This window comes from Juglans regia, chromosome 7 (genome assembly GCF_001411555.2).
Source record: "Juglans regia cultivar Chandler chromosome 7, Walnut 2.0, whole genome shotgun sequence".
In the NCBI taxonomy this organism is placed as follows: domain Eukaryota; kingdom Viridiplantae; phylum Streptophyta; class Magnoliopsida; order Fagales; family Juglandaceae; genus Juglans; species Juglans regia.
In genome coordinates this window covers 7,930,378-7,953,983 of record NC_049907.1, presented here as the reverse complement: position 1 = coordinate 7,953,983, position 23,606 = coordinate 7,930,378, and the positions used below count along the sequence as shown (strand labels likewise).

At 35.1% G+C, this 23,606-nt stretch overlaps 1 protein-coding gene across 1 annotated transcript; it reads left to right on the top strand.

Annotated features, from left to right (window-relative positions):
- The first annotated feature begins 16,340 nt into the window (after positions 1-16,340).
- On the top strand, positions 16,341-22,251 carry LOC109019340 (AT-rich interactive domain-containing protein 1-like). Its single transcript, XM_035692710.1, is given in 5 exon segments — positions 16,341-16,610; positions 16,770-17,150; positions 17,153-17,370; positions 17,373-17,951; positions 20,831-22,251. Coding segments are annotated over 4 exon segments (2,013 nt in total). The 5' UTR covers positions 16,341-16,610; positions 16,770-16,816; the 3' UTR covers positions 21,713-22,251.
- The last annotated feature ends 1,355 nt before the right edge of the window (positions 22,252-23,606 follow it).

Genomic DNA, 23,606 nt, shown 5'->3' with positions numbered 1-23,606 from the left:
ATGTTGAATTATTGAAGCCTTATACTGCGGAAGAGGTCAGATTTGCACTTTTTCAGATGCAACCTTTGAAAGCTCCGGGCCCCGATGGTATGTCTCCTTTATTTTTCCAGAAATATTGGTCTACTGTTGGGGATTTGGTGACTAAATCTGTTTTGTTTTGCTTGTCTAATGGGTCTGTTCCGGCTATTCTTAATGAGACTTTTGTGGTGCTTATTCCTAAGATAAAGAATCCTAAATGTATGAAAGATTTTCGGCCTATTAGCTTATGCAATGTGGTCTATAAGATCATTGCCAAAGTTATTGTTAGTAGGCTTAAAATTATTTTACCTAAGGTGGTCTCAGATTGTCAAAGTGTCTTTGTGCCAGGACGATTAATTACGGATAATGTGTTAGTAGCTTATGAATCTGTCCATGCAATAAAAAATAGGAAAAAGGGTCGTAAGGGTGTGATGTCAGTGAAGTTAGACATGAGTAAAGCATATGATAGAGTCGAATGGGGCTTCTTAGAACAAGTTATGTTAAAGCTTGGTTTCCACCAGAGATGGGTGAGTTTAGTGCTGTCATGCATTGGTTCAGTTTCTTATCGGGTACTGGTTAATGGTTTCCCTACTAAGTCTTTGGTTCCTTCACGAGGGTTGCGTCAAGGTGATCCTCTATCACCGAACTTGTTTCTTTTATGCACTGAAGCTCTTTCCTCTTTACTGAGGAATGCTATTACTTGTCAGATGATTAATGGAGTTAAGGTATGCTCCCGGGCTCCTGCCATTAGTCACTTATTTTTTGCGGATGATAGTCTACTATTCTGCCAAGCCACTTGTGCTGAGAATTTGGTTTTGAGGCAGATTTTAGCCCTCTATGAATCTGTTTCTGGACAGCAATTAAACTTGGATAAAACTGAGTTGCTTTTCAGTCCTAATGTGAATGCAGATATTGTTTCAGCTATTATGGCTATATGGAATGTTTCTTCCGTACAGCATCACTCCAAGTATTTGGGACTTCCTTCTTTTGTGGGGAGGTCTAGAAGTGCTACTTTTCATGACTTAAAAGAGAAGGTGTGGGGTAAGCTTCAAGGGTGGAAAGAACTTCTACTTTCTCAAGCCGGCAGGGAGATTTTGATTAAAGCTGTGGTTCAAGCTTTCCCAACATATACTATGAGCTGCTTTTTGTTGCCTAAGTGAATGTGTAGTGAATTGGAGTCTATGTTTGCTCGTTTTTGGTGGGGACAAAAAAATTCTGAATGTAAGATGTATTGGCTGAGTTGGAAACAGTTGTGTAATTCGAAGTTTAGCGGAGGGATGGGTTTTAAAAATCTCAAAATGTTTAATTTAGCTTTACTTGCTAAACAATGGTGGAGGTTGTTGTTGGAACCTCAATCTTTGTTCTCTCGGGTCTTTAAAGCTAAGTATTTTCCCAATGAAGATTTTTTGCATTCTAGTTTACCAAGAAAGCCTTCTTATGCATGGAGAAGCATTTATGCTTCTAAAGAACTTCTTTGCTCTGGTTGTACGTGGAATGTTGGTAAGGGTGATAAAGTCTGGATCTTGATAGATAAATGGTTGCCTATGAATGTTCAATTGCGAGCTCAGTCCAATCAACATATTATTCAATCGGATACCACTGTTGATTATTTATTAATGTAGAATTTACCTTTGTGGAATAGGGAGTTGGTGTTTTCTTTGTTTCCTACTAATGTGGCTGCCTCTATTTGTTCTCTACCTTTGCTGTCCAGACGAGATGAAGATAGACTCATGTGGTTGGGCACTAAGAATGGGGTATATTCTGTCAAGTCTGGATATTATGCAGCTATGAAGTTGTTGTCTCAACATAATGGTCCTGAGAGCTCCCAGTTAGAAGCTACTAAGTGGTTTTGGAGAAATCTATGGCATTTAAAGCTGCCTAATAAAGTGAAGAACTTTGGATGGAGAGCATGCAAGGATAGCCTACCAACACGTTACAATTTGCTGAAAAGAGGGATTTTACAATCAGCCCTTTGTGTTCACTGCAAGCAGTGGGAGGAAGATGCTTTTCATGCAATTTGTGGCTGCCCTTTAGTTCATGAAGCTTGGGCTAAGCGCTGTCCACAGATTTTGCAGCATTTCCCGAAGGTGGTAAGCTTTTCAGAGTTGGTCTGGATTTTGTTGAAATCTGATCCTAGTGTAGTCCCTCTATTTCTCACCATTTCATGGGGTCTTTGGAAGTATAGGAATCTGAAAATTTTCCAAAACTCTGAATGTTGTATCCTTGAACTTATAGATAGCTGTTTTGGTTATGTTGAGAGTTATCTTCATGTGAAGAAGTGCCATGTCGTGCTGTATAAGGAAAAAGTCCTTTCGTGGAGGGGTCCTCCTCAAGGAAAAGTGAAGCTTAATTTCGATGGTGCTTTATTTCATTCTAACCATTCTGCTGGTATTGGTGTTATTTTACGGAATGGTGATGGGAATGTTTTGATGGCTGCAAGTCGTAAGGAACATGGGGTTTTTGAAGTTGATGATATTGAAGCTCTAGCAGCTTTGCGGGGTTTGCAGTTAATTCTTCACTTGGGATTGTTGAATCTGATTTTAGAAGGTGACTCACTTAGTAGTATTGAAGCTATTTGCTCCAATGTTGCTACTTTAACTAGAAGAGGGTCTGTGATTGATGAAATAAAAAGCCTTCTTAATCGTTTTAATTCTTTTGAAGTTCTCCATATTGGTCGTCAAGGGAACGAGGCTGCTCATCTATTGGCAAGACATGCTTATTTTATTGATGATACTTTGCAATGGTGGCATTCTTGTCCAGAGTTTATTCAAGCTAGAGTGGCTTTGGACGCTGCTGTGTAATTTTGCAGTGTTTTTATTTGTATTGACTTTCTATTGAATGAAGTTATACTGTTATTATAAATGATATTTTGTAGTGTTAAAATATCATTTATGTTAATGATATTTTGTTCATATACTTTATTCTGTTTTGCATTCATGCATATGGTCGGTTTAACCGCCTGCATTTAATTGTGCATATTTTATTGTGCTTATTTATCATATTCTCCTTTCCTTCTCTCCTTCTTCACTCACTCTCTCTCTCTCTCCGCTGTTTTGGTATCAGAGCCATTCTAGTATCTAATTGTTGCATATTATTTTTCCTGTTTCTATCTTGTTTTGATCATCTTCTACCGGGGGCGGGAGTTTCTGCACTAGGTGGTCCAGGATCGGGTCTGGGTAGCTGAAAGAATCTTTGTAAGTCCCAATTCTAGCCGGGGTAGGCGTCAAGGGCAAGGATAGATTCTCTAGGGTAATCCCACAAACGGTAAGTTCGCAGCCTCTTCCAGATGCAACCTTCCCTGTAGATTAGGATCAAAACCATTTAGAATGTGGAGGAGTAATTCCTCAATTAGTTCCAGGTCGGCCCTGCCTCCTGACATAATTAATGAAGAAGATTGCTCTTATGGAGAAGAGCTATCTCCTGATCTGAGATCGTGGAAGATCCCAGATATTCATCCATCTTCTATTTATCAAACCACTTGGTTGAAAAATACTTTTTTGAAAACTTTAAATGTTCAAACAGTTGAACAAACCTATAGTATATCTAAATCCCAAGAAAAATGTTATCTTCTTAACAAGGATGACATTAAAAAATACATTCAAATGGGATATAAATATATTCACATAGGTTCTGTTCAAATTGCTGCCAAACCTCTAACAAGGTTAGGCATCAATGCCTCTGTTCTTTTTTGTTTAAGAGATGGCAGATTCCTCAAATTTGAGGATATCATTCTCGGAATGGTCCAATCTTCTCTATCAGAAGACCAGTCCATTTTGACTGTTTTCCCAACTTAACATTGTCCCTGACGGACAACCATATTTTAAAATGTTTGATTTTGAATATTTTGACTTCTGGATATCACATGATTGAAGGAAGTAAACCACTTGCTTTAATTTTCAGGATTTATTATCGTCTTTTAAAAACGAATTTAGATCCAAAAGCTATTGCAAAACCTTCTGGAAAGAATACTCTCCTGATCCAGAGTAGCTCTTCAGATGTGGATATCAAAGTTCCTAAAAGAATTTATTGGGAAGAAATATCACTTCCTAATGAATGGATTTTGGAACAAGAAATACCCATGCCTCCTAGAAATATTGCTACGGGTGCTGATGTTGACATCATCCAGCAATATATCGATGGAACTGTTAAAATTTCTTTTGATAAATCTGAAACCTCTAGAAGAAGAAATTCTTTTGCTGGTTCCAGATCTAGTTTTGTTGATCCTGTTCAGAACAATCCAAGAAATGATATCAAACTCCATCAATTTCTTGAAGATTCAGTAAGAACAGTTCAACCTACAAAACCTGCTTTAAAACTGAAAGGACTTTCTACATCCTCTCAGGTTACTTCTACTTTTTATACTGCACAAGGAGCAACTGGATCTTCTAAAGACCAGAACGTAAATGATGAAGCTGACAAGGAAGATAACTCTTCTATGTCCCCAACAGCTTCAGATATGCAAGCCCCTGTTGCACATGTTCATCACAGTTTAAACGTTTTGAACAAATTTTTTGAAATTGATTTACCTGCTTTATTAAAAGATTTTGCTTCTCCTGAAAACAAACAAAGGCGAAAAGCCTATGTTGCTAAATTTTCAGATTTAGAAAAACAGCGTGTTAAACGCAAATGGAAAGAAGAGATGAATAGGCTCCAACAGCATATTTCTCTTCTAGACTTTGCCAAAAACACTTATATTTCAAAAAATACTTTAAATGTTGTTAAAAAAGATTTTGTCAAGGAAGAAGGAAGGACTGTCATCCAAACCAGTCATCCTCCTTTGGAGACAATTGTTATTCCTGTTAAGAGAATAGAAGTAATTGCTTCTCCCTTCAAACTTTCTAACACTGTTTCAAAAGATCCAGAAAAGGACAAGATTCTTAAAGAAGTAAAAAAGATTATTTCACAAAATAATTTTACGAATCTTGCTCTTCATACGATCGGAGAGCAGTTAGATAGGATTGAAGAAAAGGTTGAGAAGCCAGTTTTTACTTCAAATCCTGTTTTCAAAAACGATTATCCTTTGGTTTTCCCTAAAGATCAGCCAAAGAAAAAGATTGAAAAACCACTGATCATCTTACCAGAAGAAAGGCCAAAAATTGATTTAAAAACCTCTCAGGCCAAAACTTTGGAAAAGATAGATCAGATGATAGCTGATCTCAAGAAAGAACAACCCTCTACCAGTGTTTTAAATAGCAATGGTAAGGAAGATGTTCTTGTTGAATCCACAGAAGAATCATCTGACGATGATTCCTCTGAAGAAAAGGATATTGAGTTAATTGAAAAGAATTTTCGAGATGATTTTAAACCTGAAATAGCCAGATTCTCTTCAAAAGGACCCAAACCAATGAGTCTGACGAAGAACTGGTATTCAAGGCCTACTCCCCCTGATTTACAGTTTGAAGAAAAGGTTTTCCAAAACCAATCCTCTTACTCTGCTGACAAAGTTTACGAATGGAATATTGATGGTTTCTCTGAACAAGAAATCCTTAATACCATGAGTAAAATGTCTTTGGTAGCAAGTGCTTATGTTAACAACAATATCAGGCAGCCTGATATTGTAATTATTTTAACTCAAGGATTTTCTGGTGTTTTAAAACATTGGTGGGACAAACATCTAACCAATGAAACCAAGGAAACCATTCAGCACGCAGTTAGGCGTAATGAAGAAGGGTTACCTATTTTTGATGAAACTATTGGGATGGCACATCCTGATGGTGTTAATACTTTAATTTATACCATTTTAAAACACTTTATTGGAACACCATCCAACATAACTAGTCGCGTAAGTGACCAGTTAAACAATCTTCGATGTCATCAGATGTCAGATTATAGATGGTACCAAGATGTTTTTATTTCTCGAGTAATGCTTCGTGACGACAGTCAAAAGCCTTACTGGAAAGAGAAATTTATTAATGGCTTACCTCGATTGTTTGCTTATAAAGTAAAGGAAGAACTTACTGATACCTCTGGGTTCCTCAATTACGAAAATTACACCTATGGTGATATTTTCAGCGTAATTAAGAAATTTGGTATTAGTATGTGCAATGATCAAAGAATGTTTCGAGAACAGATGAGAAATAGTAAGAAAGCCAAATATGAAATGGGAACTTTTTGTGAACAATTTGGCCTTCCTAGTATTGCTCCATCTAAAAGAAAGCATAAAATTTCTAAACCTCATGGTGGTTTTAGGAGAAAACCCCGTGATGAATTTTATAAGAAAACTTATAAAAAACATTTTTCTAAATCATTTCCTAAGAAAAAGAATTTCAAAAATTCCAAAGAATTTTCTCAAGGAAAATGTTTTAATTGTGGCAAGACTGGACATTTTGCAGATAAGTGTCCCAAGAAAGCCCAAAAAATTAAAAAGAAGCTTAGCCAGTTGGACATTGGTAACCATGATAAAGAAGAACTATTTCGACTCCTAGAAATAGACTCGTCTTCATCATCAGATACCCTTGAGCTCAGTTCTAGTGATTCTGAATATCACTCTGACACTGAGACTCTTGAGCCTTCTGATCCAAAGCTGGGTTGCAACTGTAATTCTACTTGTTGTAAGCCTCCTAGTAAGACAATTAATGTCTTAACTAAGGCTGAAGAACAAGAAAATCTCTTGCTAACCCTCATTTCCCAAATTACCAATCCTGAGCTTAAAGAAGAATATCTTCTAAAGCTAAAGAAGACGATGGTTCGTCGAGAACCAGAAACTTCTAGACAAAGGATTAATTTTCAAGAAACCTTGGAAAGATTTCAAAAGAAAAAACCCAATGATATTTCTACTTCTGATTTACAACATTAAATAAATTCTGTTAAAAAAGAACTTGTTGAGCTCAGATCTGAAGTTAATAACCTCAAATCTGAAAATGAAGTTTTAAAACAAGAATTTTTATTACTCAAAATTGATAAACAACTTGATCAAGATATTCCTTCAGATAATGAGCAAACAGATGAGGCTAGTTCTAGCCAACATGAGAACAACCAAATTTGTTTGATTAGACACACTATTCCTCCAAAATGGTTTTCACGAGTTACCATTGTTATTTCCCATGATTTCCAATTCCCTGTTGTTGCTATGATTGATTCCGGATCAGACCTGAATTGTATTCAGGAATGACTCATCCCTAGCAAGTATTATGAAAAATCCACAGAAAGATTATTCTCGGCAAATGGATCAAAGATGACCATTAATTATGAGCTCAATAATGCTCATGTTTGCCAGGATAATGTTTGTTTTCGGATTCCTTATGTTTTAGTCAAAAACATGTCTGACAAAGTGATTTTGGGAATCCTTTTTATTTCTTCTTTATATCTTTTCATGACTGAAAAAGATGGTATCACTACCGACCCTTTCGGTCAAAAGGTGAAATTTCACTTTACTTCTCGTTTTGAAATTGATTCGGATAAGAGTAAGAAATCTTTGCTTTTAGCAAAAGAAAAACATTTGAATTTCCTCAAACAGGAAATTAAATACAAAAAGATTTCTGAACAATTATCCTCTTCCCTGCTGATTTCAAAAATTGATGATTTTAACAAACGTCTTGTAACGGATGTTTGTTCTGATTTACCCAATGCTTTCTGGTATAGGAAGAAACACATAGTTTCTCTCCCATACATTAAAGGTTTTGATGAAAAAGATATTCCAACAAAAGCCACCTCTGTTCAAATGAACAGACAAACTTTGGAATATTGCCAAAAAGAAATTTCTGATCTTCGAAATAAGGGCATTATTAGGGATAGCAAATCTCCCTGGTTTTGTTCTGCCTTTTATGTCCAGAAAAATGCTGAACTAGAAAGAGGTACTCCTCGTCTAGTTATTAATTACAAACCCTTGAATAAAGTCTTAGAGTGGATTAGGTACCTTATTCCCAACAAGAATGACTTAATTCATAGGTTAAGTGATGTTGTAGTCTTCTCCAAGTTTGACCTAAAGTCCGGTTTTTGACAAATCCAAATAGCCGAGTCAGATAGGTACAAGACTGCTTTTGTTACCCCCTTTGGTCACTTTGAGTGGAATGTGATGCCTTTCGGTCTAAAAAATGCTCCTAGTGAATTCCAAAATATCATGAACGACATTTCAATTCGTTCTCTACTTTCACCATTGTCTATATAGACAATGTCCTTGTTTTCTCCAAGTCTATTGATGAACATTGGAAACACTTGAATTCGTTTCTTGACATCATTAGACATAATGGTCTTGTTGTTCCGGCAACAAAAATCAAATTATTTCAAACCAAGATTAGATTCCTTGGTTATGATATTTCTAAAGGCAAAATCAGGCTCATCCAACGAGCCATTGAATTTGCTGACAAATTTCCTGATGTCATCACTGACAAAAAACAATTGCAGAGGTTCTTAGGATCTCTCAATTATGTTGCTGACTTCTACAAGGATATGAGGAAACAGTGTCGTCATTTGTTCAAACGACTCATTTCCAATCCTCCTCCTTGGACAGAAGTTCATACTAATTTAGTAAGGAAGATCAAAGCACATGTCAAAACTCTTCCGTGCCTTGGTATCCCTACTTCTAATTCTTTCAAAATTGTTCAAACAGATGCCTCTGACATTGGTTATGGTGGCATTCTGAAACAATGTGTTTCACCAGGTTCCTCTGAACAAATTGTTCGCTTCCATTCTGGAACTTGGAATTCTGCACAAGAAAAATATAGTACTATTAAAAAAGAAATTTTGGCAATAGTATTATGTATTTCTAAATTTCAATCTGATTTACTTAATCAAAAGTTTTTTGTTCGAATTGATTGCATGAGTGCTAAATTTGTTTTAGAAAAAGATGTTAAAAACATTGCATCAAAACATATTTTTGCACGTTGGCAAGCTATTTTAAGTATTTTTGACTTTGATATTGAATACATCAAAGGATCCCAAAATTCTATTCCTGATTTTCTTACCTGTGAATTCTTACAGAAATCCCCACGATGAGCAAGAAAAAAGGAAAAGATAAACAAACTGCTCCTCCTCCTCCCATTCCTGATAAGAAAAATATCAAGAATGAAACTGCTTCAACCCCTGCTTCAAATAGTTTACAAATTGCCAACAGATTTACCCCTCTTGGTAAAGTAATTCAACCACCTACTTTTGCTTCAACACTTGTTAGTAGTTTTGACCCATATGCCAAGGCAATTGCGTCTAAAACTACTTCCCCTTCTGCTTCTGCTACCCAGTATTTCCTCCCAAAAGGAAAAGCTGTGTACATTAAAAAGGTGAATCCTATTCACCTATTTTACATTGAACCGAATAGATCTGCCCAGACAGATCCATTCAAAATTGCTTCTTCCTATTTTCCCTCAAGATTTCACTGGATCCCTGAAGATTCCTCCAAGAATCTCCAGTATTATTCCAGTATTCTAATCCATACTGATTCAATTATCATAAAACCAATTTATGATAAGATTGATCCCAAAAAATTAATTTTCCACAGTGCCTATATTCTCCACGTCATTAATGAGGAAGAATGGGGAACAAACCCATCCACTCCTAAAAGACTGGCCAAAACAGACACTGCTTTCAACTATTATGACTATATCTCTGCTTGTAATCGATTCATGTTTTTCCAGCTCCCGGATATGAGTCATTCATGGTTTCTTAATTTTGATAAAAAAATTTAAAGGAAATCTCTCATACTGGTTCCTCAGATGGTGGAACCAATTTGGACCTATTCCTAAAAATTTTCCTGATGAGCTCATCCGAGCTTTCAAATCTTATTGCACTTTCGCAAACCCAAAGATTGATCGGCATATGCGAAAGTTTCCATATATTCTCCATTTCTGCCAAAGATACAAAGTACCCTGGATAATGAAATGGACTTATGAACGACATGCTGATATTTTGGTTCGCTATTGCTGCACAAAATGGTGGGATAGGTTTTCTTATACCCAACAGATAATTGAACATGTAATTAGAGATTTTCCCCAGACTGCTCCAAATTTGCAGAACAAAAAGGAATTTCCTGAGATTACATATGGTTCTCTTGTTTCAACTGGATATCCACAACTCCAGGCTCCTACTTCACCAACTACTTCCCAGAAAGGAAAGGCAACCGCCACTTCCTCCAAGAAAAGTTCCTCCAAGAAAAAGAATGTTCTTGAAGAACTCTCAAAACGGGATTTAGTTCAATTGTTAAAGAAATCTCTAGAAAATGATTCTGAAGAAGATAATAACTCAGAAGCATCTTCAGAGACTTCGACCAATTATCCATACAATTTCTTTGGTCATGATTCACCATATACTCCAAGACTATCTGATGATTAACCATGTTAATTTTTGAAGACTGACCGTCCAAAAGACTGATCGAGCTCTTCAAACAAAAATTGCCAGGGAAAGGCTGACCGTCTTTCAGACTGATCGAGCCCTTCTTTTGATATTTTGATGTTTTGTGTCAAAAACAGCCAGCAAAGACACAATCCGACATAATGATGATTTCCACTCTGTCACTACATGCCGAAAGCAGTCAATCAGACAGCTAAAGACATAAAGATGACAGCCTGTTCAGACCCGTGCTAAAACAGTACCCACTGTTCACTCACGGACTTACTTTTACTGTTTCACTTTAATGATTGTAAACAGGAACTCCTTGTGTTATAAAAGGAGGACCTTGCTTCAGAATAAGGCAGAGTTCACTCGCCTCATTCTCTCCTTCTCTCTATCCATCATCTCTCCCCTCCACCTTGTTTACTCTCACCCTATTTCAAATATTGTAAGTGCAAATCTGCACTACCTGCTTCACTTGTAATTTCATTATCATTTATGTTAATGATATTTTGTTCATATACTTTATTTTGTTTTGCATTCATGCATATGGTCGGTTTAACCTTCTGCTCTTAATTGTTCATATTTACCATATTTTATTGTGCTTACTTATCATATTCTCCTTTCATTCTCTTCTTCTTCAGTCCCCCTCTCTCTCTCCGCTGTTTTGGTATTAGAGCCATTCTGGTATCTAATTGTTGCATATTATTTTTCCTGTTTCTATCTTGTTTTGATCATCTTCTACCGGGTGCGGGAGTTTCTGCACTAGGTGGTCCAGGTTCGGGTCTGGGTAGCTGAAAGAATCTTTGTAAGTCCCAATTCCAGCCGGGGTAGGCGTCAAGGGCAAGGATAGATTCTCTAGGGTAATCCCACAAACAGTAAGTTCGTAGCCTCTTCGAGATACAACATTCCCTGTAGATTAGGATCAAAACCATTTAGAATGTGGAGGAGTAATTCCTCAATTAGTTCCAGGTCGGCCCTGCCTCCTGACATAATTAATGAAGAAGATTGCTCTTCTGGAGAAGAGCTATCTCCTGATCTGAGATCGTGGAAGATCCCAGATATTGATTCATCTTCTATTTATCAAACCACTTGGTTGAAAAATACTTTTTTGAAAACTTTAAATGTTCGAACAGTTGAACAAACCTATAGTATATCTAAATCCCAAGAAAAATATTATCTTCTTAACAAATATATATATATATATATATATATATGCGCGCGGGCGCGCACGCTTTTGCAAGAGTATCTAAAAATTAATTTTCTTTTTTAAATAAAAAAATCAGAATCCAAAAATAAAATGTGCTTCAATTAAATAATTCAGTTGCGCTTTTTTAAAGAAAATAAGAAACTGGAATGAGCTTCTGGTTTCTCTCTTGGACAATGGCAATTCTACGCTTGTATCGTACCAATAAGTATAAATTGTATTTTTTTTAACATTTTAAAAACTCTTTTAAATATTTAAAAAAATTCATATACTCATTAGAAAATAATTTCTTAAGCATTAAAAAAAATAATAAAAAAAAATCGGTAGACTGGTGGGAATAGCATTTCCCTTCTCTCTTTGGTTTTCTTAAATTATTTTTTAACTATTTATTTATTTATGAGAAATGATATTTACAATCGTAGAATATGCAAGTACTGCATAATCTCTTTAAAAAAAGTAAGTAAATACGGAATTCACATAAAAAAATTATTTTTTTAATAGTAAACTTTACTATTTTTTAAAATAATTGTACAATATTTACACACTCTATGACTGTATGTAACATTACTCATTATGGTCTCTTGGCTCCCTTCCCAAAAGTCCCTGTTTTTACAAAATGCTCCTTAAAGGTTTTCACTTTTATACTTTTACCCCAAAGACGTCTTGCATGTTAGTACATATACCTCTCTCAGATTTCAAAAACTTTCATTCTAAACCCCGTGCCGACCTTTTCATAGACATAAATCATAATGACAATCAGGCCCATTAGACATTTATGATCGATCTATTGAAGTATTTAAGGAAAATGAGAATTTTATTCCTATTCTATGATCCGTAGGTCTAAACTAAGGCTCAAATAGACCAAAAAGTAACACTTGTTCCTATAGATATATAAAAACTTATGGAAAATACTATTTTACCCTCCCACTTGTACTGCTCATTTGACCGCTCGGTAAATTTTTATTTTTTTTTTCACTTAGTGATTAAGGAAGTGATTTTAAGTATATTAATTTTTTTTTATTTTTTAAAGTATTTAAATATATTAAAAAATTTGTGAAAAGAAAATGAAAAAAAAAAAAACACAAAACACAAAAGCGGTAAACATGAGCTGGCTCAGAGTAGCCCTTATCTTACTTCAAATCTGTGATATATTCCTATCAAAAATATAAAAAAATAAAAAATCTGTGATATATTAAAATATTTCCTTAGAAGTGGGCTTTTTATTGATTGTTGATTGTTGATTTGTTAAACCTATAACCATCATGATATTATGGTTAAACTTAAATTTATTGTTAAAAAAGATACCACTTCATACTATCATCTCACTAGATATGATCATTATTCATCTCTGTTAATATCCCTTAATAGCAGAGCGGTATAATATTAAAAAAATAGTGTAATTTTATATCTTTTTATTTTAATTCAATAGACAAATAATTATTCTTAAGTGCGAACAATTTTTTACTGAAATAGTTGCGAGAAACTTCTTGCCGAGAGCCATCGGACAACCATGCCAATAAAAAAAGATTATTGAATAAAAAACTCTAGGATTTGTGTTCTTTTTACTTTTATTGGAGTGCTAATTATATTCCACACAATTAAAATACCTTACTAGTAGTTAAGATCAAGCTACTAGTAATAATCCTTTGAAAACTATTTTCGTGGGTATATACGATCAATTCTAATAATATATGATTCTTGTTATGTTCTAGAGTTAACATGATATGCTTAGCTTTAACATCATTAGTTTTGTTTAATGTTATTTATTTCAAGTCGAGACCACATCATTAGAATTTAGAATTACCATTTGAATTTTAAGCTGATAGAAGTTGTAAAAGATATTAATCCATTTTTTGGTCTACTGTTGAGTAAAGCTGATCTTGGCAACGAGTCAGGCCTTATTTCTCTCAATAGACCCATCTGAACAATGCTTAAACTTAAAACACTTACTTTGATTCAACTACATTTAGGAATGGCAAGTAACAAAACCGAGAATTACTCTTTCATTATTTGTTGAAGGAGAGGACCATAATGGTTTCTCTTAAGTAGAGTAATTGACCTAAGTATATAGTATGTTATTGAAAGATTTGGAGGGTATGTTTGCAAGATTTGGTAGGGACAACCTGAATCTGAGCATAAAATACATTGGGTTAGTTTATCTAAAATGTGAGTCTAAAATGCACGGAGGATTGGTTTTCGTAACTTGGAGATTTTTAACTTGTCTTTGCTTGCTAAACAAGGGTGGAGACTATTTAATAATCCCGATTTTCTGTTGTTCAAGGATTTTAAGTTCAAATATTTTTCACATTCAACTTTTTTCGAGTCACAAATTGGGTGTAATCCTTCTTATGTGTCGGGGAATATTTTTGCCGCCAAAGATGTCTTTATTAAGGGTTGTAAATGGCAAGTTCGGAGTGGCGAATCAATTAATATTTGGGAAGATAGTGGGTTACAAGCAAGTCTAGAGCCTTTTGCTTATGCATCTTCATTCTTGCAAGTTGATCAACCTGTTTGGGATGGTAATAGAATTGGTAAAAACTCTGTAAAACAATGGTGGCATACCTATCCAGATATAATATTAAGTTTTGTGCAAGTTGTATTTAATAATCAAGTTTTATTTGTGTTTACGGACCACTCATTTAATAAACAAATCAAATCGAATTCAAATTTAATCGATCTTATCTTAAGCGGTTGATTGAGTAATCTTATTCATTTACAACCACAAATACCAAGTCTCTCCCCCGTCAACTTGAGTTCAATAAAAATCAATCTCAATGACTGATTGAAATTACTCAATCAGTATTCAGAGTCGAGAGAAATGCTACAAAGAAGTCTTAAACCGCACGCACCTATCTAACCAACACTTGATTTGTTATTTTTGCCTTTTTATTTAAATGTGCATTTTTAAACATTAAGATAGAAGCGTAAAAATAAAAAATCACATGTTAATTAGGTGGAAATCTATGGTATAAGACTTCTATATAAAATTTCTCTTAGAGCCAAAAATATTATTTTAGCCCAAAATAAGGCGCATATAACAAAAAAAAAAAAAAACAACATACCTAAAGGTTCTAAAAAAAAAAATTAAATAAAAAAATTACATATCCAACCACGAAAATGCAAAGTATATAAAAAGAAATTTATGGAATAACAATTACTTACCAACCATTTAGTCAAAATAATATAAATTACATATGCATATTATCATCTTTATAATATGCATAATATACATATATAGTATATAAAAAAATATAAGAAAAGACGATAGTGTGTTATCAGCTCGATTCAATGTGAAAAAATTTAAAAGAGTAATGTTACTATACTTCTTAATTTATGTCATTCACTTTACTTTATTGACGTTGTATTATAATGTGGTGCTACGTGACTTATTATAAAAATATATATTTAAAATAAAATGATATTAAAAAATATAAAATGAAGAAAACTAAAATTCTAAATTCCCTCTAATCGAATCAATAGACTTAGTCATTTTCAATCGGTGCTTCGATTTTATGGTTTATTTTATTTTATATAAAAATTTTAAAAAAAATTATAATAATTAAATAAAAAAATTATAATTACAAACGACACCATACCAAGTCATGAATAAACCGATTTCCAACTGGATTAGTACAATTATTAATCCTGTGTCTAGCCTAAAAATTCCTGCCGAAGAGGAACATGAATTCCAGATTTTTGCCTCTGTCGCAATGGATCAACTTTGGTTCATAAGAAACAAGTTAGAACATGAAAAGGTCTCCTCCTCAGTCTCTGAATATATGGATATTGTTCTTAAAACCTTTCAACATCATCTTAGAGCATGGTCAGAACGTGAACATCAGATTGAGGAAAATGAAGTAAGACAACCAGCAGGTTATCAACTCATCAATTTTGATGTTGCCACAAGAAATGAAGGTTCTATCCTTGCTGCACTCTGTTGGGCAGAAAATGGTGAGCTGATTTTTGCAAAAACTGATCTAATAAGCAAGGTTAGTTCAAATGTTGGAGAAGCATCAGCAGCTTTAATGGCCGTAAAGGAAGCAGAAAAGTTGCAGTTAGAAAAAATAATCTTGGAAGGTGATTCCAAAGTCACTATTCAAGCAATCTCCGATGCATCAGAAATACAAGATTGGACCATGAGCCCTCTTATCAACGACATCAAATATAAGCTTGAGTCATTCAAAGATTGGAAGGTTAGGAAGATTCATCAATCCCAAAATCGATGTGCGCATAATCTAGCGCAATGGGCAGCAGAAGTGCAAGCCTTTGGCAGTATCCCACTAATCCAAATTCCTCCGTCACTGCTCCAATTTCACAGTGGAAAGGATCCTCCTAATTAGTTTGTATTTGTATTTTATAATTTCCAGTTTCTTAAGACTATTATGTATGCACTTTTATCGTTTAATGAAAACTTGCTTTCAAAAAAAATAAAAAATAAATAAATAAATATAATTATATATATATGTACATGAAATTATATTGATGGTCTATGATTGGCTCTTGAAATGGGAGCATTAATGGAGAGAACTCATGTGCGGGACCCGTTGAGCTTCCCACAACAACAGTAAATAGTGCAATTACCCATGCTCTTAACTCAACCACGTAGTTAATAATCAACCATGGTCACATGGCCATGCCTCTATAAATAAGAGGATGTTGTCCCATAATTTTTTAACAAAACCCTAGTAGAAGGTCTTCTCTTTTGTTTGTATTTTTTACAAACACCCCGTGGGCAATAAAAACAAAAGACAAACAAAATGGAAAGAATAACAAGGCATCGGGTCCGCTGAATTGGAAACCCCACACCACGGCCCCCTAGGCCAAAGCTTTACCGAGGAATGTACTGGTACGTTTTTTTTTTCTTTGGGTCCTCTCTTTTACTCCAATGACGATAGTTTTTTAGGGATTTTGAAGACGAGGGTCCATATCTGTGCAAAACTTGAATTTTAGCACCCCCTCCTCTCTCTCCGTCACGCATGCACGCACGAATATCTGCAATTAAGGGAAAGAAAGCGTGGGGACATGAGTTGGGTTCCGAACTAGCTCTCAGCTTTCAAAGCGATAGCTAGTGTGGATATTTTCCCGCCAAAAACCCGGTTCCAAGCATGACCCGGGTGGATGATTGGTACTTTTTTTGTTTTTCTTTCTTCATGGGTTACACGTTCTTAGCCTTTTACATCGGCTCTTATTTTTATTTTTAAATTTGATGCATATTTTTTTAGTTGGCTGTGTTATGTTTGCGTCCCTTTTACTTGCGTGATTTTATTTTTCAAAACTACAACAGATTAAGAAGAGAGTGACTTGGGTTTTTAAGGTCTGAACTCGGAATAAATGGCAGGGTGGTGGATGCTAGCTCATGATGGGTCTGCTTTAGATTGTGCCAAATCCCCAAGAAAGAAGCTCAAGCAGAACGTCTTCTGGGTCGATCTTGAACAGGCTCTGGAAGGGTCTGAGAAGGCCTCGAGAACCTGTGTTGAAGGCGAACGAGAACCTGAGAAGCTCCGATGCGAGTTCAAATACTTTCTTCGAGGTATCCGCAAGGAGATCTGCGCCGAAGACCCTCTTCCGCTTCTACCTCCGATGTTTGAAGATGGGCGACGCGTGAATTTGCTCAAGCTTTTCTGGGTTATGAGAGAGAGGGGTGGGTGCGATGCTGTTTCGGAAAAGAGTTGTGGATTCAGGTGGCCAAAGAGTCCGGGTTGTTGGGTTCGGATCTTTCCGCGCCGGTGAAATTAGTTTACGTCAAGTATCTGGATATTTTAGAGAGATGGTTGAAGCGGGCTGTCGAAAATAAGGGCTTCGAATGCGGTTTGAGTGAAGACGTTTTGGTGGGTATTTCATGGACTGTCAGCCTGGGCTTAAAGCTATTACAGCAAAAGTTCCGGATAAGAAGAAGAAGAACGATGAAGAGTACCCGCATCTGGAGTCAGCGTCTGAGGAGGTGGATTCGAATGGAAGCGAAAAATGTATTGGTGATGAGGGATTGTCAGCTTTGGATTTGGTGGGAAGGATTGATGATGGTGACAATTTTTGCAATGAAGTAGAAGGAGAGGTGATAGTGTTGAATGGGGACGGGAATGATGTTATAGATGAGAAAAAGACGTGTTTGGATTCGAGTGAGAGTGCTGCGAATGAACAGGGTGGTGGAAATTTGTGTTTCAATATTGTGGTAAATAGTTTGGTAGCTGAGTTGGATGCAGGGAAGGGATGCGACGTTGATGACGATGGTGCGGTGGTTTTGGACCCAGAGAATTTTTGTGGTAAGAGGAAGCGGGAGTCCCTGTGTGGAATGCTCAACTGGGTTATGGGGGTGGCAAAGAATCCTTGTGATCCTGCCGTTGGTTCTTTACCGGAACGGTCCAAGTGGAAGTCTCATGGTAAGGAAATGATGTGGAAGCAGGTTTTGTTGGCTCGGGAGGCCATCTTTCTGAAAATGCGGGTTGATTCGAATGCTGACCAATGGCAGGTACACGCTAGAACAACTTGTGTTCTATGAATAGAAATTTGTATCGTATGCATATTGTACACTTGCAATGTGTTGATATCTTCCTTTTCCTTATTCTTGTTAAAGCTTTATACTTGTGTTTCTGTTTATTTTAATGTTTGTTAGAGCACTCTCAATGGATTAGTTAAAGCTAAAGTACATTTTTTATGAATATAAGATGAATTTAGTTTTTGGTTATTCCATTCATACAAGTCTCTACATTGAAATAGCCATTTTTTCATTATATAGTAATTAGTAATTAATAATTTTAAAAATATTTTAAAAATATTTTAATTATAAATTTATTGTATTTTATCATATTTTACTATTCATAATATTATATATTAATTAGTAATCATGTTCTAATTATATTTTTTCAATTGTCATTTAAAAGGGAGAGAGAAATAATTGATATAAAATGTATTTGATGTATGAATAATTACTTTCAAATTTGGAAATTATTTTGGAAGTTACTGTAGTTAAATCTCAATTATTTGGAATTTAGCTAATCCATTGTGATGCCATTTTATGTTCTAACAACTAAATCCTCAATGGATTTTTGAGGATGCTCTGAGAGATAAGTCTCTGTTTGTTTCAATGTTCCTCTAGCTCCATGTGTATATGCACATATGCGAGGCAGGTATATGTCATTCATCCTAGCATGGCATTTTTTTAGTAATTATACTGAATTTTACCTATAAAAAAGTAGTTGTACTGAATTCATGATACCTCTATTATGCATATCAGACTTAGTGTGTCATTGTGTTCACTAATACAGCCAGGGTTGCATCATTTACCTTATTGGATTATGTGCATCATATACGATGCCCTTGGCCTTCAAAATTTACGTCCCAAATCATTAGGTGTCTGAATTTTCTTATTTATTCACTCTGTTGCTTGTAACACTTGCTCTCCTATTATGTAAAGGTGTGTTACACCAGTCACTTCATTCCGTTCATGCAGTGGCGGAACCATACATTTTTTTGGGGGGGCCCAATTTCTTGCACGTGTAATTTTTTGGTAAAAAAAGAGATAAATATTAAGTTTAATTCCACTGTAAATTGTAAAATAACTACATATAAAAGTTACATCTTCGTAAAAATATCTTTGAAGGGAACTTTCATTTCGAAGAAAAAATTTATAATTTACCATATACATGTAGAATAAAAAAAACACAACTTAGCCCCTTCTTTAAATTTCTTGTGACAGTATTTCATGGAATAATATTCATCCACTATCACTTTTGTAATGATATTTTTAGAAATTTTGTTCTCAATAAAAACTAACAGTGGAAATTTTGAATTATAAAAAAATTGTGGGAGGGCCATGACAACCCCCGGGTCTGCCCACTAAGCCATAAGGTAGTTCCGCCACTGGGAGCATGCCATTGTATTTGGATTATTGGGTGTACAACTACATCTTCTTGCTACTTTGTCTGAATTCCTATTAATCAGAATACCATGGGACATGGAAATTCAGAAAAATATGTATAATTTTTCTTTTTTAATGCAGAAAAATCTTTTATCTCATCTTATCTAGAATTTATAATTTATTTTGTTCATTTTGTTCGGTTTCAGCAGAAATGCATTCAACACCTAGTTTTTTTTTTCAAATTTATTGGGTACATCATTGTTTTATCTAAAATACTTATAAAAAAATTTATAATTTACCATATACATGTAGAATAAAAAAAACACAACTTAGCCCCTTCTTTAAATTTCTTGTGACAGTATTTCATGGAATAATATTCATCCACTATCACTTTTGTAATGATATTTTTAGAAATTTTGTTCTCAATAAAAACTAACAGTGGAAATTTTGAATTATAAAAAAATTTTGGGAGGGCCATGACAAACCCCCCCCCCCTGCCCACTAAGCCATACAGGTAGTAAGCCACTAAGGGTAGTTCCGCCACTGGGAGCATGCCATTGTATTTGGATTATTGGGTGTACAACTACATCTTCTTGCTACTTTGTCTGAATTCCTATTAATCAGAATACCATGGGACATGGAAATTCAGAAAAATATGTATAATTTTTCTTTTTTAATGCAGAAAAATCTTTTATCTCATCTTATCTAGAATTTATAATTTATTTTGTTCATTTTGTTCGGTTTCAGCAGAAGTGCATTCAACACCTAGTTTTTTTTTTCAAATTTATTGGGTACATCATTGTTTTATCTAAAATACTTATAAAAAAATTTATAATTTACCATATACATGTAGAATAAAAAAAACACAACTTAGCCCCTTCTTTAAATTTCTTGTGACAGTATTTCATGGAATAATATTCATCCACTATCACTTTTGTAATGATATTTTTAGAAATTTTGTTCTCAATAAAAACTAACAGTGGAAATTTTGGGGAGGGCCATGTACAACTACATCTTCAACTTGCTACTTTGTCTGAATTCCTATTAATCAGAATACCATGGGACATGGAAATTCAGAAAAATATGTATAATTTTTCTTTTTTAATGCAGAAAAATCTTTTATCTCATCTTATCTAGAATTTATAATTTATTTTGTTCATTTTGTTCGGTTTCAGCAGAAGTGCATTCAACACCTAGTTTTTTTTTTCAAATTTATTGGGTACATCATTGTTTTATCTAAAATACTTATAAAAAAAAATCATTGTTTTATCTAAATTGATTTTTATTGAAGTGTAATATCATGGATCTGCTTGATTTCATCTTGCATTTTCCTGCATTCTTGGCACACAATGCATGTCCAAACGTTACATACCTTCTCTTGGGTCACTTCCTAAGCTTTATCTCGATATGGCAATACTTCCAATTTTTCAAACCAACAAAAAACTGTAACCATCTCATATTTTTACGAGTATTTTGTTTTGCATCTCCAGAGAACTCAGAAGATGCATCCATGCATGTATGACGATCAATTTGGCTCAAATTACAATTTTAGAGAGAGATCAAAACGTTGCAAGAAGCGTCATTCTGAGAAAATGATGTCTCAGACACAAGCTTGTTCTGAGTCACCCTCAGCCACTCAAAGTGACTTGGACAAAACTTCTTGTACAGAAGGGGTGGAAAACGGAATCAACAATCAGTTACTTGGAACCTCTGATTCGTTTACAGAAGATTCAGGACTTGATAAATATGTCCCAAAACGCAAATCTTGGAGGCCTTGTTATAAAGCTGAAGTGCAGGATTGGAATGGTGTGACTTCTGAAAGTGACCTTAAGTGGTTGGGCACCCGAGTTTGGCCATTAGAAAAAGTGGATCAGAGATATATCATTGAAAGGGATCCAATTGGTAAGGGAAGGCAAGATTCATGCGGCTGTGAAGTGCCTGCTTCTATTGAATGTGTCAGGTTTCATGTTGCTGAGAAAAGGCTGAGAGTGAAGCGGGAATTAGGCTTAGCTTACTATCAATGGGAATTCCATAAAATGGGCGAGGAAGTTCAACTTTTGTGGACAGAGGAAGAACAACAGAAATTTAAGGCCATACTGGATTCGAATCGTCCAACTCTACAGAGGTGTTTCTGGGATCAAAATTTCCAGTGTTTTCCTACCAGGAGCAGGGCAGATTTGGTAAGCTACTACTTCAATGTCTTTCTTCTGGAGCGCAGAGGATACCAGAATAGATTGACCCCAAATATCATCGACAGTGATGATGAGGAATTAGAATCTGGATTGTCGGCTAATGTTAGTGGACATGAAGCAGACAAGTTACAAACCTCCATCTTTTATTCCCCAAAAAAGCCACATACAAACTTTAGATAAGTCTGAGAAGTAGCCAACACGAAATACTCAACAGTTGACAGCGGCTGATATGGATTGGAATCAAGTGCTTCAGTGAGAATGTATAGTCTTGCAGTTTTGGATCTACTGTGGAGTTTATCAATGTAGACGACATTTTGCTGGTATGCCAATGCAGAATTATCATTACCTTTGAGAAGTGAATACGAATGATTTTGAAGAGTAACATCAAGGATCATTTTTGAAGAAAAAGTTGATAACATGTAGGTGGTCGATGTTGCTCACGGTCGAGGCTCAAGACAGCTTTTGTTCCGTTAAAAGTGCTTTTTGGTTCGTCTGATTTTGTGTATGAGGTATGTTTTTTTTGTCCATTCACCATTACTAACGACAAAAAAAATGGGTGTAGCACACTTCTGTCCTTTTTTTACCATTGTTTTTTGACTGCAGATTTGACTTAAAAACAGAAACTTGGGGATACAGAGGAACAGACTAGGAAATGGTTTACTAGAATCAAAATTGTAGCCCCTCATGTACCAGAGTAAATGCACTTGCTAGTTATATGATTTTTTTTTTTGGAAAAAAAAAATGGAAAATGGTATAGTAATTGGTTTTTTCTCTGCAATTTCAATCTTGTTTCTCAATGTCAAATAATCACATTCTTGTTTGTGTGTTCACTTTATTTTTTCTTTTCATCTAGGCTCTTACATATACATTCACAAATTTTAGTGTCTTAACACAAATAGATGGCAATTTAACTACCTTTCTTACACTTACAAGTTACATGGCTTAATGCAATTAGCAGGCAATATGTCTTTCCAATTACCTATAGATTATTTCAGGAGAGGAATCCAAACCTGGGGTTGCTATTCATAACTCCAACACACCACACACCACAATTTTTTTTTTTTTTAAATTGGTTTTATTCTTTTTAAAACAATTGAATTTGTCTACACCACACATTTTGATAAGATAAAAAAATTTTAAAAAATCATAAAAAAGATGGCGTGTGTATGAGACTTAAGAATAGAATTTTTCATGAAAATAATTTCAAATGTTCATAAAATTAGAATGTAAGAGGAGAAAGTGAAAAGACCTTAACAAAATAGGAGAAAGTGGTCTAATACTCAGGATCATAATGCTCATTTAAGGTCACACTTGGAGGCCAAAATACGTTGCAAAATGTGAAACTCATGCACGGCTTGGGTGATACGTAAGCTTCATGCGCCAGTCTTTTGTTTGCAGTCCCCATATGAATTTTGGAGATAAAAGGAAGTGTTTCGGGAGAATGACTCCTGGTTATTAGGAACCTTCATTTCTAGCTGTACAATTACTGGTTGATTGCGTACCCCCTGTTATATTTGTTCGCATATGGCCGCCTGCCGTCTAGATGCATGCCTTGAGAACCATCTATTTCAAACAGATAAAGGCTATGCTCCAATCTCCCTTGTGGGCTGGGACTCGTAAGAGATGGGTGATCCGCAGAGGATGAAGATGGAAGCCTGATCAGACAGATGATTAGACCCGACGTGAAGAGTGTAATAAATGACTGAGGAAAGGAAATGAATCTTTTACAGTCTATCAACTATAACTACTCCCGTCTAAGCCATAAAACTTTAGACTCTTTGAGGATTACACTTATAACGTTACTAACTTAAACATTGGAGGCATCCTCCACTAAAATCATCATCTCCCCATGGTTATTCAACTGAGCTAAGTGCAGTTTACTTTTAGACCTCTTTTACTATCCAAACAATAACTTGAGCTACGTCCGAGACTGAGTTAAGTGAGCTTATATTGTAGATTGATTTAATACTCCTGCCAAATGCCAGAGATGTCGTCTAAACTGTCTAAGTGATTGTTGCAACAAAAAAGTAAGATTTTGTCCATTTTGCCCTTACTTTACTCAATTCGGTTGGTT